Consider the following 19228-nt stretch of genomic DNA (forward strand, 5'->3'; position numbering starts at 1 on the left):
AACTTCCTTTCCTTTGGCAAAATGGGTCAAAAGAAGGACTTGACAGGCTCAGAAAAGTCAAAAATAGTGAGATATCTTGCAGAGGGATGCAGCACTCTTAAAATTGCAAAGCTTCTGAAGCGTGATCATCGAACAATCAAGCGTTTCATTCAAAATAGTCAACAGGGTCGCAAGAAGCGTGTGGAGAAACCAAGGCGCAAAATAACTGCCCATGAACTGAGAAAAGTCAAGCGTGCAGCTGCCAAGATGCCACTTGCCACCAGTTTGGCCATATTTCAGAGCTGCAACATCACTGGAGTGCCCAAAAGCACAAGGTGTGCAATACTCAGAGACATGGCCAAGGTAAGAAAGGCTGAAAGACGACCACCACTGAACAAGACACACAAGCTGAAACGTCAAGACTGGGCCAAGAAATATCTCAAGACTGATTTTTCTAAGGTTTTATGGACTGATGAAATGAGAGTGAGTCTTGATGGGCCAGATGGATGGGCCCGTGGCTGGATTGGTAAAGGGCAGAGAGCTCCAGTCCGACTCAGACGCCAGCAAGGTGGAGGTGGAGTACTGGTTTGGGCTGGTATCATCAAAGATGAGCTTGTGGGGCCTTTTCGGGTTGAGGATGGAGTCAAGCTCAACTCCCAGTCCTACTGCCAGTTTCTGGAAGACACCTTCTTCAAGCAGTGGTACAGGAAGAAGTCTGCATCCTTCAAGAAAAACATGATTTTCATGCAGGACAATGCTCCATCACACGCGTCCAAGTACTCCACAGCGTGGCTGGCAAGAAAGGGTATAAAAGAAGGAAATCTAATGACATGGCCTCCTTGTTCACCTGATCTGAACCCCATTGAAAACCTGTGGTCCATCATCAAATGTGAGATTTACAAGGAGGGAAAACAGTACACCTCTCTGAACAGTGTCTGGGAGGCTGTGGTTGCTGCTGCACGCAATGTTGATGGTGAACAGATCAAAACACTGACAGAATCCATGGATGGCAGGCTTTTGAGTGTCCTTGCAAAGAAAGGTGGCTATATTGGTCACTGATTTTTTTTTGTTATGTTTTTGAATGTCAGAAATGTATATTTGTGAATGTTGAGATGTTATATTGGTTTCACTGGTAAAAATAAATAATTGAAATGGGTATATATTTGTTTTTTGTTAAGTTGCCTAATAATTATGCACAGTAATAGTCACCTGCACACACAGATATCCCCCTAAAATAGCTATAACTAAAAACAAACTAAAAACTACTTCCAAAAATATTCAGCTTTGATATTAATGAGTTTTTTGGGTTCATTGAGAACATGGTTGTTGTTCAATAATAAAATTAATCCTCAAAAATACAACTTGCCTAATAATTCTGCACTCCCTGTATACAGGATATATGGAGAGAGAAAAATCCAAAGAAATCTCAATATACATTTTACTCAAATAGGCATAAATCATGGTCTAGAATCAATATGAATGAAATGGATATCTGCTGAACTAAGAATGAACATACAAGAGATTGAGATAGAAACTAATGTATGGGCGGATCACAATCCGATAAAGATGACATAGAGAGGAACACCGAAAAAAAATTAAGATGGACATTTATTTTATTTTTATTTTTATTTTAATCCCATTTATATCCCGCCCTTCTCCGAAGACTCAGGGCGGCTTACAATTTAAGCACAAACCAATGTGCTTAGCAATAGCCTTCATTCTATGTATATGCCTGCTTATTAGGGCTTTCGCCCCCCCCCCCAAAGCGGCATTATTACAAAGTCAGCTTATTGCCCCCAACAATCTGGGTCCTCATTTTACCTACCTCGGAAGGATGGAAGGCTGAGTCAACCTTGAGCCTGGTGGGATGCGAACCTGCACTAATTGCAGGCAGCTGGTGTTACTTAAGGAGGCATTAGCCCACTGCTCCACCAAGGCTCATTGAATCAATCTCTACTGAAAGAGAAAGAATTTATACAAAAAGTAGCAAAGGAAATGGATTTTTTCGTTAAAGAAAATAAGAAAAAAGATACATCACTCCAAAACGTTTGGGATACAGCCAAAGCATATTTTAGAGGATTAGCCATAACTTACATGGCGAAAAAGAATAAGGGAAAAAAAGAACAAACAAGGCTAAAGGAAGAATTGACAAAACTTGTTCTGTACCAGCCTGCTACCGGCCCTGCAGAAAAGGCAGGGACAACCCCTTTTACAAGAAGGCAAGAGGCTGGAATTACGCCTGCCAAATTTATTGCTACAAAAACAAATAGAACAAGACACAAACCAAGAAACAGGAGCTTTTCAAGCGGTTGCCTTCAGCAAACTAGCCCTCCCACGCATTCCCCCTTAGGTGTAAGCCTCCTGCGTCGGGCGTCCTTGAACAGGGCCAGCTGTGGGTCATCTTCACGCTGTCAGGCTCACACAGCTGGGTCTGCATCGTGACCAGATGAGAGGGGCCTGGCTGAGGACTCTCATCAAGCTCTTCAACACCCCCCTCCTCCTCCTCCTCTGAGTCATCCGAACCCACAGGCTGACCCTGAATCACAACAAAACTAGAATTAGAACTACAAAGAGACCCACAAAAGAAGACGCTTAAAAAACAAATGGGAGATAATAAAACATAAATTTAATAGAAGCTGAAGAAATGGCCCAACAAATTAAAAGAGCAAAACAAAACTTTTTTGAAAATGCTAATAAGCCGGGTAGATGGTTGGCCTACAAACTGAAAAAAGAAAGGAAAAAAAAGATAAATAAATTGCAAGATGTGAGAGGCGATTTACAATACCAAAATGATATGATAAAAAGTTAATTAAAGAATTTGATGAAATACTTTATGATAAAGAAGAAATTACTCAGGAAAAAATAAGGCAATATATAGAAAATGTTAACCTACCAAAGATTCCAGAGAATTTTAAAAATATGTTAAATGAGAAAATAACAATGATGGAGCTGACAGAAGGTATAAAAAGACAAAAAAAATGACAAGACACCAAGCCCAGATGTGCTACCCGCATAATTTTATAAAAGCCTACAAGATATACTAAGTCCATTAATGCAAGAAGTATGTAATGAAGTATTAGTAGAGGCCAAACTACCAAATACATGGATAGAAACCAATATCACTTTTAATACCAAAAGAAGATTCAGACTTGATTCAGATAAAGAATTACACACCAATATCGTTATTAAATGTGGATTACAAAATTTTTGCCTCAATAATAGCAGAAAGATTGAAGAGATTTTTGATTGAATTTATACATTCAGACCAAAATGGATTTTTACCAAAGATACAAAGAACAACTGTAAGGACCCGCTTCCAAACCTCATCCCAAGAAAGCAGGACTCTTGGAACAATTCCATTCCAAAAGGAACTTTTATTAGGAGAAGCTGACAGCAGGCATAGAAGGCAGGATCTGAGGGTTTCCCGCTCAGGTCAATAGGTTAAAGGAGCATCAAGCAAACACCACCCCAATAGTTCATCCAGTCAGTTCAAACGGGCCAATCCCTCCCTAGGTGTTAGATCTGTTGTGGGAACGTAGCTGATAATGGAGTCCGTTCCCATGCCTGTGAAGACATTGTTGGGTCTTCGCACCTCTCTCTTCCGCAGTGAGAGATAAGCCAGATGTCCGAAGGCACATTCCTTTCTCACCCCAGGTTGACATCAAGGGGAAATAATTCAAAGAGCAAGCAGGTAGGATAGGCAGAGAGGATACATTGTAGCTAAGCAAAAGGAGAAATGATGCATTCCCTGGAGCCTCCCCCTCTCCCCACGAGAATGACAGAACCCAGAGAAAGAACCCAAAAGGAAACAGAACTAAACCACCCCCCTTTAAAGAAATGGGTTCTGACAACAACCTAAGAATGATCTTAGATATCTTGGAATATTTCGAAATACATCCAGGGAAACAAATGGTATTAATTTTTTTAGATGCGCAGAAAGCTTTTGATAATGTCAACTGGCAATTTATGGTACAACAACAAAGTATATGGATTTTGGAGAAAACTTTATAAATATAATTAAAACAATTTACCATAGACAAAAGTCTAAAGTAATTGTAAATGGAGATTTTACAGAGAATTTTAATATTAAAAAGGCACAAGACAAAAGTGTCCACTATCTCCATTATTATTTATTTAAACTCTGGAAGTGCTGAGTAGAAATGTTAGACAGGACCCAGAAATTAAAGGTATGGAGATAAAATATGAAAAATATAAATTACAAGCATTTGTGGACAATTTGGTATTTATATTAGAAGATCCCTTGGAGACAAGCCCTAAATTATTGACAAAGATTGAAGAATTTGGAGAAGTAGCAGGATTGAAAATAAACAGAGATAAGACTAAAGTGATAGTTAAAAATCTTACAGATAAACAAAAAAAATCAACTGTCAGAAAAAAAACAGTTCTCCAGATAGTTAAGAAAGTTAAATACCTGGAGATATACTTAACAGCAAGGTGTGCAACATTAAAAGAAGATAACTATTTTAAACTATTAAAACAAAATCAGATTTGAAAAGATGGAAAAAATTACAATTATCAATCTTGGGAAGAATAGCGACAGTGAAAATGAATATTTTACCAAAACTACTTTTCCTATTCTAAACAATACCTATAAAATCAGAGAATTTTTTGATGAGCTAAATGCATTGATTTTGAAATTTATCTGGCAAGGGAAAAAAGCCAGAATAAGACTGAAACTGCTACAAGAAGCAAAAGAAAATGGAGGATTTGGGCTAGCAGACTGGGTTCTATACTATCAAGCAGCTGTATTAACATGGTTAAAAGAGTGCTTAACCCTTAGACACAAAAGACTAGTATGTCTAAAGCAGGGGTCGGCAACCTTAAACACTCAGAGCCACTTGGACCTGTTTCCCAGAGGGAAAAAAAACACTGGGAGCTGCAAAACTCTCTCACACGTGCCCGCGACGAAGGGAGCTTGAAGAGTTTAATTAAAAAGAAATAGAGGCTGCTGTGCATGAGTTCTCTCCCTCTCTGTCTTTCTCCCTCCTTCTCCCCCCCTCTCTCTCCCTCTCTCCGATTTTCTGCTCACCTGGCAAGCTGGCTTCACGCTGTTCTTGGACAAGCTGACACACATTCTTATTGGGCTCGCTCTCCTGACCTGCTTTCTGCTCTTTCCTGCGGAGATGCAGCAAAGGCAGGAGTCCCGCCCAATAAGCTTCTGGGAGTACAATGTGAGGCCACTTTTTTTTTACACAGAGAGAGGGAAGGGAAGTGCAAGTGCCTCTCTCTGTCTCTGTCTCTCTGCAAATGGCAGAGGACAACTGGGAGCCGCAGGAGAAGGCTGAAAGAGCCGCATGCGGCTTCAGAGCTGCGGATTACCGACCCGTGGTCTAGAGTGACATGACCTACAACTTGGATAGCATGCTTTTCTATGGTATGGAAAGAACCAAATTCATAAATACTTTCAAAATCACTACAAAAAATGCTTTCTGACATGGGAAAAGATAAAAATAAAAAATTATATGAAAATACCAGCATGGATCTTGACAATGGAAGCATTTGTGCACCCAAATTTAATCAACTATGAGAAACTTGTGACATACAAAGACATTTTGAATACTGATGGGAAATTACAAACTAAACAAGAATTGGAAGAACAGGGCATTGAGCTATCATGTTGGCCACACTTGCAAATGCAAATGAGATACAAAAAAGATGCCAAAACATATGGTTTTTATAAACATCAAACAGTCTTTGACCAGATACTGTCATCAGATGAAAAATTAATTTAAAAACTTTATAAATTTTTGTTAAACCTGAAGATGGAAGATGAACAAGTTAAAGAAATGATAACTTGGGCAAAAAAAATTGGACACAATGTAGAATTAGAAAAATGGCAAAACCTGTGGGAAAGAAACTATAAAATACCAAGGGCAGCTACTTATAAAGAAAATCTATATAAAAAGTTTTATAGATGGCATTTACCACCTGCAAGATTAGCATAAATGTTTAAAAACAGGTCTAGTAACTGTTGGAAATATAGGCACGTACTATCACCTTTGGTGGACATGCCCTAAAGCAAAAAATTGTTGGTCAAAAATACACATGGTTACAGAAAATGTTAAGAAAATATGTAGATTTTAAGCCAGAACTATTTCTTTTAGGTATAATTACAGAGAACTATGACAAAAAATGTATACATTTAATATTACATGTATTAGCAGCGAGAATTACATTTGCACAGTACTGGAAAAACAAAGTAACACCATCGGAAGAAGATATAATTAGCAAAATTTTGGATTGTGAGGAAATGGATAGGCTCACATGTACTAAGTCATGTTTTGCGTAGGGATCAAATACTTATTTCACACATTAAAATGCATATCAATCTAACTTTTTTGAAATGCATTTTCCTGGATTTTTTTGTTGTTATTCTGTCTCACTGTTAAAATAAACCTACCATTAAAATTATAGACTGATCGTTTCTTTGTCAGTGTGAAAACGTACAAAATCAGCAGGGGATCAAATAATTTTTTCCCTCACTGTAAAGTAGGGGGTGAATCATGAGCTTCTTGACACTTGTTTCTTTTTGCTACAACAGAAGGATCGTATTCTGGTGAAGTGTCTGGAATGAAAAGGTGAGTTGTGTTCTTTTCTGTGTTGCTATGTCTTCTTAGGGTGCTGGAGCCCATCCTGCAATAGTTCCAGATGTCTTAAATACTGAGAATTTCAAACATTTGTTTTTTACTCTATAAGCATGCCTTCCAGTATGTGACAGAAAACAAGGTCTTGTCCTACAGAGGAAAGTCTGCTTGAGTATGGATAGCAGTATTGGCATTCAGGGCTTTAAATTGAGGATTTAATCTTAGAGCAGATTGGATCTTAAAACTGGTTATTTGAACTGTTGAAATTACTTTTTTACCCCAGAGAAACATGTCTTATTCCATATCCTGTGGCTGTATTTACTAGAATACAGGAAATGGCAGTGAAGAAGCATTTGAACTATCTAGAGAGAAGACTTAATTGTAGAAGTTATTCTGGATGTATTGAAATTGCTTGCTCCCACCAACATGAACTTTACATATGGAGAGTATAGAAAACCCTTTTTTTCTGTCATCATGAGTGATGGCAAATCATCTTCATAATATTTTTGATGACAACATTAATTTCAGATTTATAAGCTGCTTTGAATACTTTGTACAGAAAAGAGGAAAGATAATGTATAAATACTGTAAGTTTGTTTTCTCTAGTAGTAGTTTGGGGGGACAGCCATTGAGAATACTAAAGTGCATTACCATAGGGCTAAGTTGTATAAACTTTTCTTCCTTGGTTGGCACAAACTGCAGGAAAGAGATATAGGATCTGACTATACTAAAATTGAATTGGCAAGATACCTTTCTGCAAAAGGTAACAGTACTAAAAATGTGCTGCTGAACTCCAGAATCTACAACCATCCTCCATATAGAGTCAGAAGCAGGATTCTCTGGAGAAAGGCCTTGTGTTAATAAGATATTTTTGAATAGAGGACTTGTCTTAAGCAAAAAGGATGCCAACTTTGGAGTTATATTTTGGGCCAGCTACTGTGAAAGAACTTAGTACTTGTCAAAGAATTGATTGTTTTGGTATGAAGTTTTATTTAGCCCTGTGAATTACAGTTTTAATGTGCCAGAGTTAGCTCTGGCCTATCGCCTAACATGATCCCTGCATATTCCTAGAGCCCGTAGCCAGGATGGAGAAACGGGTCTTGTGCGGAAAGTGCCCCGGGTTAGTCTGGAGCGGCTGGATGTGGACTTGACATCAGATAACCAGCCACCTGTCTTCAAAGTCTTTCCAGGCAATTCCCGTGAAGATTACAATCTCATTGTGATTGAACAAGGAGGCCAGCAAGCTGCTGCCCAACAAGCAGGGCTACCAACTGCAGGTGCTGCAGTGAAGGTCAGCATTGTCCTTTTTAGAATAGCCTATTTTGGGGTAAGATGGCAGAAGCAGCATGTAGCAGTCTTGGTTGCTTGGTAGAAGCCTCAAAATTAATCCAGCTGTTATATATCATGACGTGCCAGTGCCAGCACCAGCTCTTGCAGTATGGAAGCAGGGATAGGCCACAGAGGGTGGAGCAATGATTTTTGGGGGGGAGATAGAAGCAGGCATGTGAGATATCTTTTTTTCTCTTTTAAATTGTGTTAAGGGTGTTTTGGGATTTGATTTCTAGGATCATCAGGTAGGGATCATATTTGTCTAGAAGGAATACTGTAATCTCATTTGAGGTACAGCTGATCAAAGGGATTTTTTTGTTCTTGATTCTGAGAAGTTTCTGAGAAGTTTAGACTATTGGGTGATGGGCCCAGATTAAGAGACTGCACAATCCCGAGTTGGATGGATGGGTGTGGGGGGAGAAGTTGAGGATAGCCATACCATAAAATCTCTCAGGTTATATCTAGTAGGTTAGATTTTGTCCTTTAGGTGTAAGCAAATAAAAGATTGAGCTTGATTGGATTTCATTGTGTTGTCTCTGGGCTTGGGCCTGGCAACTATTTGGGGGATTTGTGGTGATTCTCTAGGGTCTCTTGTACCTCTAATACAATTACCCACAAGGAAAAATGGTAACAATGAATCATGAAGGTAGTATAGAGATCTCCTTGAGGGTAATAAAACTACCAAGTTCATGCCAGGAATGCAGTTTAAGTTATCTGTACTAACAAGTCTGCTTTTGCTGTTTTTTTCCTTTGCCCTGCTTTTTTTGCCTATTTTTCTTGTGCATTGTTTTTCATACTCCCCTTGTCCTCCAGGAGGAGCAGATGGAGGCAGCTATCGAACATCCTACTTCTGCTGCAGATACTAAAGACACCAAACCAGTTGTCCTGCCCCAGGATGCCCTCCTTCCAGAAGGTTCTGCAGCCCCCCGGCTCATCTCCCCCAGTGGCAGCACCAGCTGTGCAATGGAAATGCAGTCTGTTCGCAGCCATGATGGCACAGCTAATGGGGAGCAAAGTGCTTGCTGCAGGATCTGCCTGAAAGCTGGTGCTGTGGTCATGTGTGATAGCTGCAAAAAATGCTACCACCTGGATTGTCACCTGCCTGCCCTTCAGGAAATCCCTGGGTATAGACTTTTGTATATGCAGTTTTCCTTCTTGTGGAAGGTAGAAAATGTAGTTGCAGCAAATCCAATGTTTTCATCCTTGTTAGTACTACCAAAAGAAAAAAGAAAACCCAGAAAGTGAGCTGCAATCTCTGTGTCAGTATTATAACTATTGCTTTTTCTCTCCTTTTGGCTAAGCTTCTTATGTTCCCTTGCCTGGTAGAAGCTCATATGGCAGCATAATACAATTGTAGTTCTGTGTTCCATTTTTCTTCTGACCCAGATAAGATTTGGAAATGGAACAAAAGCACCCTTTTCACACAATATATGAATTATTGTTCTAATGCAATCTCTGACAGTCTTGGTGGAGTGGTGGTGGGAGGAAAAGTACATTCAGGGCTAGCTATGATGTATGGAGACTCAGTTAACATAATTTTTTTTGTTGCTTTAAGCCACTCACCTTGTTCTATTCTTGCATAGGTATACCAGAGGAAGTAGGGCTCTTGGAAAAGTGCTCCTCTTACATATGTTAATTATAATGAAATAGAATTGAAATCTGTAAAGACAAGCTCCCTAGAGTGAGAAGGCATAGTATATTGATTGCATTGCATCTTCTCATCTTTGGGAAATCCTCAGACTCAATTTGCATATTTATGGCACAAGCAGTAATGGAGATGTGGAATATTTTGCAGTGTTTTTAAATAATTTTTTTTAATGTCAGCAAAGTTGTCATTGCGTAGTATAATAGAACTGAATATTCAATCAAAATATTTGGGTAACATTAATAAAAAAAACTAGAATTCATCTGTTAAAAGCAAATAAACACCTCCCAAGTATTAAAAATCCATTATTATGCCTCTAAATATTGTGTAGTATAGAGGCTGGATGGTCTGTATAGAACAGGCTTTCAGTGTAATTTTTTGGGAAGCAATATGACAACAGTGATGGCCTAATTTGAAAGTTGAGAAAATAATTGGTGTCAGTACAAACAAGTGAGTTCATTCACTTCATTGAAAGTCGAATTGGCCAGGCTAAAAGAACAAGTTACTTGTTCAAGAACCTGAATATAAGGCAGGTGGCCTTAAACCCTAAGACTTTCTACAATTTCTTTTCTAATAAAAGCTTTTTCTAAAGTTGTATCTGGGTCTACACAGAGGGCCCAGAAACATTCTTGGGAGAACAAAGATGGCAATGTGATTTTGAAACAGTTACTAATCTTTGATGATATGTTATTGTTAGGTACAGTTGTTACACCTACCTGTGTATAGATGCCACATTGTCTGTCCTGCAACAGTTAAGTAGTCTGGTATAGTTAACATGCACTCGTACCTGCTTTTCATTTTGCAGCCAGGATTGGAATTGTCTCCTGTGTGATGATCCAGTAGTAGCCATTGGAGAAGATGGGACTGACTTGACTTCAGTCTTCATGGATGGAGAACCAAAAATACTCTCAGATGTTGACCAGAAGGTTGGTCTGTCTGAGAGATAAGATGACATAGTATGCTCCGATGTTAAATGAACCCTTCAGAATTGGTTTGAGACAATAAAAACATGAAGTATTGAAAGCCTGATTGTTAGTATCCAGGTGCCTATTGGAGTATGATGGATAGATTAGCTGAGGATTTGGAGTAGGCTGCAGCACACTTCTGGTTAGTCTCTTTATCCCCACACATTCCAAAGCACAAGACAGGACTTAGTGGAACTTGCCCATAAAGAGTACATTTTAGTTGTAGAGGGACCAGGTCAAATTATTGCTTTGAATCCCATAATCAGATGGAACAGTGCACCATTGGTAGGAAAGAAGTTAAAGAGGTTAGGAACTAGTAAATCATGAGCTCTAGTCTAGCCAGCTGGGAGACCTTGGGCCAGTCACTCTCAACCCTAGAAATAAGGCAATACAAACTCATGAATGAAGGTGAATATATGTGTCCCAGGATAATGTTGCAGGATCCAATCTGGGTCAGTCACCAGGACCAGAGGTTTTAACTTCCTACCGTGTTTCCCCGAAAGTAAGACCTGGTCTTACTTTTCTTTTGGGCTCTGAAGTAAGCACTAGGTTTTACTTTCGGGGAAGGCTTTTTGCCAGTACCAGTAGGCCGCGAGTGCCTGGGTGGGGCGGGGCCTGTGCATGAGGTGGAGAAGCAACGCGGCAGTGAGAGTGTGGTGGCAGGCCAGGTACGGTACCGGTGCAGGCGGGGCACGTGTCCTTCCCGTGCCGGGCCAGCCCCTGCAACCCCGGGGCAGGTGGGCAGGGCAGCGGTGGGAAGGGCGCCGAGGTGGGGGTGGCCAGGCCAACCAAAGTGGCAGGTGGACCGCCAGAGGCTCGGGGAGGGAGGGTGGTGAAGTGGGCGGGTGTCCTGCCGTCAGCATCCATGCCGGCTGTCTCTTCCCCGTGGAGCTGGAGAGCTTGCCACACCACCACCCAGATGCCCTCACTTCCCCCAGGAATTGCAGTTCTTTCCTTACCTGACTTCCAGCCCTGTGCCGTTTCTCCTTCACAATCCACCACTGCGTGCAGGAAAACAAAAGAAGTTTGGGGGGGGAGGTCAATCAGTTTCAACTTCTCACGAAAAAAGATCTCATGAAGTTGGAATTGATTGACCTTCCCCCCCCCCCCAACTTTCGTTCCCTGCATGCACCGACGGCGAATCGTGAAGGCGGGGGAAGATGGAAGGCAATCAGGCTGGTGGGGGTGGGGTGGGAAACCAGAGCAAAAAGCAGTGCTTGGGGCCTCCAGGAGCTACAGGGATCCGTGCACACCCTTCGCAGTCGTCCTGCAATGCGCAGCCTCTCCCTGTAAGCAGTCCAGCTCGCCCAGGGTGAGGTTGGCCATCGCAGGAGGCTCATCCTGCATGCGCAGAGGAGCTGGAGGACAGGCCACACCTCCCGCAACAGCCAACCTGACCCAGGACGAGCCAGATTGCTTCAGCTCCGAGGAGCCTGGCCTAAGGTTTCCATTGCCCAGGCTTCCTAAAGCTGATGGGACTTGCGGCCCGCCATAGCTGAACAGTTTAGCCGAGCCGCAAAATTGAACTTGCAGCAGTGGCACCGGCAGCAGGTAAGGTTGGAGGGGGGGAGCCAGCCAGCCAAAAACACTATGGTGGGATGGAGTGGGTGGGGTTAAGTATGGCTTGCTTTTGGGGGTAGGGCTTAATCAGCATTCCTGTTGACTGACAGGGGCCTGTTTCCCAGGCTTTAATCACTTCAAGTGATTGAAGGCTGCTCGTCAGTCGAGGAGTGCTGATTTGCCACCAGGCTATCAAGTACTTAGAAGGCCAGGGCTGGGCAGCACAAGCAAATGACAGCTAATGACTTAAAAGCCAGCCATCAACACACCCCAATCAGCATCTAAAAAGCCACTTACAACAAGCACTATAAATACCACACATAGAACAGCACACACTGCTGGAGAAAAGTTCTCTCAACATGGGCTCCAGCATGAGTCTGAAAGCTAGGAAGATAAAACCTCTGGTCCTGGTGACTGACCCAGATTGGATCCTGCAATACAAACTGTTTCTGAAAATCTTCCCAAAAGAACTGCAGGGACAGTCCAGGAAATTGCCAGAAGTCAAGAATGACTTAAATATGCTGCCATGAGCCCCTGCCCTCAAACTATTCTAAACACCAGGGAGCAAATGCAAGCACAGGATTTGTACGTCATACAGAAGGGAGGTGTGTACAATTCTGTGATTAAATACTGGCCAATATGTTGCTTATAATTTGTTAACTAAAATGTTAATTATAATATACTATGTTTAACACAAAAGCCATGAAGGTGAAAAGAAAAAACTAATCTGTAGGTTTCACTATAATGCTTCTTAGGTAGAAAGAGTGTAAAAATCGAAACAAATCACGTCTTTCAAAATAGGTTAGGGTGGAGGCTTGTTTTGATTTTTTTATCCTTTTGGTTTGTTTAATTCACCTGGCAATTAAGTCTGATTATAAGGAAGGTGTGTGTAATGTGACAAATTATGTCCATTGATTGGTAATCTAGTTTTGCACCTTCTACAGAGATGTGAACGAGTTCTCCTTGAACTACTTTGTTATGAACCATGCAGACCTCTTCACCGGCTTTCCAATGCTCCAGTGAGTTTGTCATGTTGAGTTTTATGAGCTGGAAGAGTAAATTTAAATACCCTGGATTGTAGCACATTTTATGTAGTTGAAAAAAATAACATGCTTGCCAAGTGTTAATTCTTTTCCTTTGTGTCCAAGCAGTTCTTAATGAGGGAATATACTGTAATTCTGGGCTTTAAGCTTTGACTCATTAGTTGTGTCATTTTGGTCAGCCCTTAACTAATTAAAATATATGCTGTTGCTTTGTATGAATGTTAAAGTTTATAATACTATAAACAATATGGGGATATTTTAGAAATGTTTATTAAAAATAAGAGGTTTTTTAATACTTTCCTTTTTAAAAAACATTTACAGCCTTCACAAATTTTGTGAGAAAAGTTGGGCTTCTAAATAGCACGTGATTGACATACCTCTTGATAGAAAATTTAGCGTAAAGCCATAAAGTTTTCCTTTCTACTTTTTTTCAGGAGGGGCAGAACACAATTGACTTGACCTTGATTAGAGCAAAGCTACAGCAGAAGCTGTCACCACCCTACGCATCTCCTGATGAATTTGCAGATGATGTTTGGAAGATGTTCAGGCAGTTTAACAAGCTGACTGAGGTGAGGCTTTCTTTTGCTAGGAAGAGCAGGGATAGAGGTCTTACATTGTGACATTAAATAGAGATAGACTGGCAGGCTGTACACCAGCTCTCCTTGAAAGGAGTCTGGAAACTTCAGATGGTGCAAGGTAGAACAGCTAGGCAGTAAGTAACTTAGTGCATCATAATGGGATTGCATTATTCCTGTTTTGAAAGGCTTGTATGGCTTCCAGTTTTCCAAACATAATTTAAGGTGTGTTGAAATTATCTGAAGGATAGCCTGTTAATATTATGAACTTGTCTGGATGTTAGGTAAGGCCCTTGTGAATTTTTAGGGGCTACTGGCCCATGAATTAGGCACACATTTACTTGTAAGTATAATGCGCACTCCTGAGAATTGCATACACCCCGCCTCCCCCAAACATACTGTGCTTTAGAGAAGGAAAGAAGATCCAGTTCCTTCCCAATCATTTTAAAATCCCTTTTTGTATTTTGTAATGTATCTTTTTATCTGTTGGCCACTTTGAACATTCAGCTGAATATAACCTGAAAGAAAATATCAAATATATCACTGCATCTATTTGCAAGGGGGTCCATCATTTATTTCTGGCAGCAGGTATAGTTGCTGATCTTGATCAGCATATTTGAGTATTTATGAAATCTGGGAACATGTGGCATATTCTGCTTGCACTGATCTTGGCTGGTGATATCAGTTGGGCAGGATTCTAAATGTCTTACTGTGTTTCCCCTCTTTTCCTCTTTAGGATAAGGAGGATGTCCAGTCCATTATTGTTCTACAATGTTTCTTTGAGGCCAAACTGAGTGCTGCCTTTGGTGACTGGAAATTTTCAGTGGTGCGTGAGCCAATCAACATTGATGAACCACAAAAAGAAAACACTCTTGTTTTATATGGTTCCCCGGTCACTGATCCGGGTGAGGCCATGTCTTCTAAACCTGATAGTAGCAGGGCGGAATGAGGGAATGGCAATCTAAAGGGTTACTTCCTGTTTCAGTGGACCAGCATTCCACGGAAAGGACATGAAGGAGTTGCCAACTTGAAGCTACCCTCACCCATCCCCCTCCACTCTTGTGGTCCCCCTTTATCTTCTTCTGCACCCCTCTGCTTTTTTGGGAGAGTTATTGTAGATCTTGACTGCTTAGATCAGTGTTTTTCAACCTCAGCAACTTTCAGAGGTGTGGGCTTCAGCTCTCAGAATTCCTTAGCCAGCATGATGCTGGGGAATTCTGGGAGTTGAAGTCCACACCTCTGAAAGTTGCTGAGGTTGAGAAATACCTGCTTTTAGATAGTGTTATAAATGGTCTGAACAATTTTTCCCTTTTCTTTTTTGCTTGACAAATTTTATCCCTTTTTCCTTTCACAGATACTTTGTCGATTTCTTTTTTTGTATTGAAAGAATCTGAGCTAATCTAGAAGCCTATAAACCATGTTCTCCTATTGGATTTCTCCCCCCCCCCCAACTCCTAATGGGAACTGTATAAAGGTTCCCTTTTTAACACCTCTTTCCCAAATTTTCACCAAGTAAGAAATTGTTGTTGAATATCCCCATTTTAAAGTTGTTTCTATCTAAAATGACTGCTTAGGTCAGGGGTAGGCAACCTTGGCTCTTTTATGACTCGTGAACTTCAACTCCCAGAATTCCTGAGCCAGGCTGGCTCAGGAATTCTGGGAGTCGAAGTCCACGAGTCATAAAAGAGCCAAGGTTGCCTACCCCTGGATTAGGTTATAGAGATTTGAACAGTGCCCCCCCCCCCATTTTTATGGTTGATTGATGCCCTTGTTCTTATTGATACAGTAATTTGTTTTTGTTTTGATATGGAAATGGAATTAATAAAATTGAGCTAATCATGCTCTCCAGTTTGACTCCTTTTCTGCTCCTAGTGGGAACAATATAGACATTCATTTTTTAAAACCAATGAGAGAGAAGCTGTTATTGAATCCCTCATTAAGGAATCGCTGCCCCTTCAAATATACTGGACTACTCTTGGTGAAGTTTTAGATATGAATTGCTTTGAGAATCAAGGTCAATCTTGCCTCTGCTTCATCTGTTTCATGCAAAGATAAAGAGGATGTTTTGGCATAATTTGAATTTCTTCCTAATCCTTGTGCCATCCTAGGTGGACAGCTGACAGAAGCAGCAGTTGGGCCTCCATGGCAGCTTTCTTCTAAAGTAGTGATTGCTTTATCTGAAAACGCTCTTGTATCCAAATGGGACTTCTTGCTTTTGGTTCTGTTTGCTCAAGAAGAGTTGCATCTGTTTCCATAGGTCAAGGTAGTTTTAGATATTTAAACCCACGTGTTCCATCTGTGTACCCATCCTTTCTGGCTCTGTATTTCTTCAAAGGTTTTCTGGCCCAGTAGTTATAAAGTGAGGGGGGAAAATATTTGATCCCCTGCTGATTTTGTACGTTTGCCCACTGACAAAAAAATGATCAGTCTATAATTTTAATGGTAAGTTTATTTTAACAGTGAGAGACAGAATAACAACAACAAAAATCCAGAAAAACCCATTTCAAAAAAGTTACAAATGGATTTGCATTTTAATGAGTGAAATAAGTATTTGATCCCCTATCAATCAGCAAGATTTCTGGCTCCCAGGTGTCTTTTATACAGGTAACAAGCTGAGATTAGGAGCATTCTCTTAAAGGGAGTGCTCCTAATCTCATCTTGTTAATTGTATAAAAGACACCTGTCCACAGAAGCAATCAATCAGATTCCAAACTCTCTACCATGGCCAAGACCGAACGAGCTGTCCAAGGATGTCAGGGACAAGATTGTAGGCTTACACAAGGCTGGAATGGGCTACAAGACTATTGCCAAGCAGCTTGGTGAGAAGGTGACAACGGTGCGATTATTCACAAATGGAAGAAACATAAAATAACTGTCAATATCCCTCGGTCTGGAGCTCCATGCAAGATCTCGCGTCGTGGAGTTTCAATGATCATGAGAACAGTGAGGAATCAGCCCAGAGCTACATGGGAGGATCTTGTCAATTATCTCAAGTCAGCTGGGACCATAGTCACCAAGAAAACTATTGGTAACACATGCCGTGAAGGACTGAAATCCTGCAACACCCGCAAGGTCCCCCTGCTCAAGAAAGCACATGTACAGCCCCATCTGAAGTTTGCCAATGAACATCTGAATGATTCAGAGGAGAACTGAGTGAAAGTGTTGTGGTCAGATGAGACCAAAATCGAGCTCTTTGGCATCAACTCAACTCACTGTGTGAGGAGGAGGAGGAGGAATACTGCCTGTGACCCCAAGAACATCATCCCCACTGTCAAACATGGAGGTGGAAACCTTGTGCTTTGGGGGTGTTTTTCTGCTAAGGGGACAAGACAGCTTCACTGCATCAAAGGGGTGAAGGATGGGGCCATGTACCATCGAATCTTGGGTGAGAAACTCCTTCCCTCAGCCAGGGCATTGAAAATGAGTCGTGGATGGGTTTTCCAGCATGGCAATGACCCAAAACGGCCAAGGCAACAAAGGAGTGGCTCAAGAAGAAGCACATTAAGGTCCTGGAGTGGCCTAGCCAAGGGCTTTGCAACCTTTTCACCCATTGTACCACTTTTAGGATATGGCAAAATCCGAGTACCACCAGTTGCCCAGCAAGGTGTCAAAAACGTGACCAAAAAAAAAAAGGAAAAAAGTGATGAAGTACAGGTAGTCCTCGACTTACAACAGTTCACTTAGTGACTGTTTGAAATTACAATGGCACTGAAAAAAGTGCACCCCAAGCCACAGCTGAGCAAGACACCTGCCTGCCTGGTGGCATTCTTCCTCCTGCCCGAGGTTTTCATTGTGAGCATTTCTGTTGAGGAATGGCAGTGGGAGTGGGGGTGGAGTGGGGTGTGTGTGTGGTTTTTATTTCCCCCCCCCCATGTCTGCTGGGTGGTTGCAGCAGGTTTTGGTCACTTCACATGACCTTGTGACACTGTGACTGTCATAAATATGAATAAGTTGCCAAGCATTTGAATGTAAATCACAAGACCCTGGAGATACTGCAACATTCCAGCTGATCGGCACTTCTTCTGGGCTCAGCAGACATGCTGGGATCAGTGGTGAACCCCAGCTGGAGCCTGACGCTTCCACTCAGCCCTGACAGCCCTGCAGCTCCAGCCATCTCTCGCTCAGGCTTGTGCGGTGCTGCCATCGGTTCTGCTCATTTCCCTCCCCTGCTACCATTTTTGTAGTATGGTTGTGTACCACCTGCCAGGTGCCAATGTACCACAGGTGGTACTCGTACCACTGGTTGAAAAGCCCTGGCCTAACCAGTCTCCAGACCTTAATCCCATAGAAAATACGTGGAGGGAGCTGAAGGTTCGAGCTGCCAAACGTCAGCCTCGACACCTTAATGACTTGGAGAGGATCTGCAAAGAGGAGTGGGACAAAAGCCCTCCTGAGATGTGTGCAAACCTGGTGGCCAACTACAAGAAACGTCTGACCTCTGTGATTGCCAACAAGGGTTTTGCCACCAAGTACTAAGTCATGTTTTGCGAAGGGATCTAATACTTATTTCACACATTAAAATGCAAATCAATTTATAACTTTTTTTGAAATGTGTTTTTCTGGATGTTTTTTTTTTGTTATTCTGTCTCTCACTGTTAAAATAAACCTACCATTAAAATTATAGATCGATCATTCTTTGTCAGTGGGCAAATGTACAAAATCAGCAGGGGATCAAATGATTTTTTCCCCTCACTGTATCTTCATGGAGATGTGCTTTTTTGCTTATGTATATTTTAGACATGGCTTCTTTCATGTTCAAAAAATAAAAGATGTTTGCAACTTCTGTGTTTTGTTTGGAAACATTTAACAACCATTAATGGGGGGGGCTATTATCTATGTCAGGTGGAAGTAACCAGGAACAAGTTCAAAGCATTAAAAGTTTATTACATGCAACCTATATGCTGTCTGTTGTGAGTCTAAGCAAATTTAACTCCTTTGTCAGTTGGGTAAGTAGCTTGATTTCATGGGCAAAGCCTGGGATAAATTTCCTGTACAAGTTGGCAAAGCCCAGGAAATATTGTTAGAGTTTACAGCTCACCCAGCGCAAAAATAAGCCCAAAAAATAAGCACACATTCAAAATGAGCAGGAGCCATAGTTTAGAAAAACTTTATAAAATATATATAAACATGATGTATACAGTTTCATTCAGCTCTGGGGAACATCAACAACTCTTTAACTTGGAGATAAAAAAAAGAGGACTAAGACACGCCCAGACCTAGGCTGGATCACATGCCTCACACAGCCAATACTGTGTCTTAATCAAAAGCAGTTCTCATTGGCTGGTTTGTTGCTATGGCTATTCCAGTTCATAAAATTTCTTACACAGTGACAAATATCCACCATGTGTGGAGCTTGCCATTCCAGCACTGTCCAGACTTTCTGGGGATCCACCTGGATACTGTTTGTGGAGATACGGTACCCCAAGAAATCTGTTTCAGGTCAAAGGCACACTTCTGGTTTAGCAAAGAGGTGGTTTTCTCTCAGTCTACTCAGGACTTCTCATACATGTTCTTTGTGCTGAAGATT

The 19228-nt window shown here is 41.3% G+C and overlaps 1 protein-coding gene across 1 annotated transcript in view; it reads left to right on the forward strand.

Annotated features, from left to right (window-relative positions):
- Positions 1 to 18480, forward strand: part of LOC310648219 (transcription intermediary factor 1-beta-like) — a gene marked incomplete at its 5' end in the record, with an annotated part of 78546 nt that extends 60066 nt beyond the window's left edge. Inside the window, 8 exon segments of the mRNA XM_083375967.1 lie at positions 6542 to 6578; positions 7656 to 7875; positions 8727 to 9037; positions 10364 to 10484; positions 13028 to 13102; positions 13561 to 13695; positions 14438 to 14638; positions 14640 to 18480. Coding sequence (XP_083232093.1) covers positions 6542 to 6578; positions 7656 to 7875; positions 8727 to 9037; positions 10364 to 10484; positions 13028 to 13102; positions 13561 to 13695; positions 14438 to 14638; positions 14640 to 14666 — 1127 coding nt within the window. The 3' untranslated portion in view covers positions 14667 to 18480.
- Positions 18481 to 19228: the final 748 nt, after the last annotated feature.

The sequence above is a fragment of the Vipera ursinii genome (assembly GCF_947247035.1).
Source record: "Vipera ursinii genome assembly, chromosome: W".
Lineage (NCBI taxonomy): Eukaryota > Metazoa > Chordata > Lepidosauria > Squamata > Viperidae > Vipera > Vipera ursinii.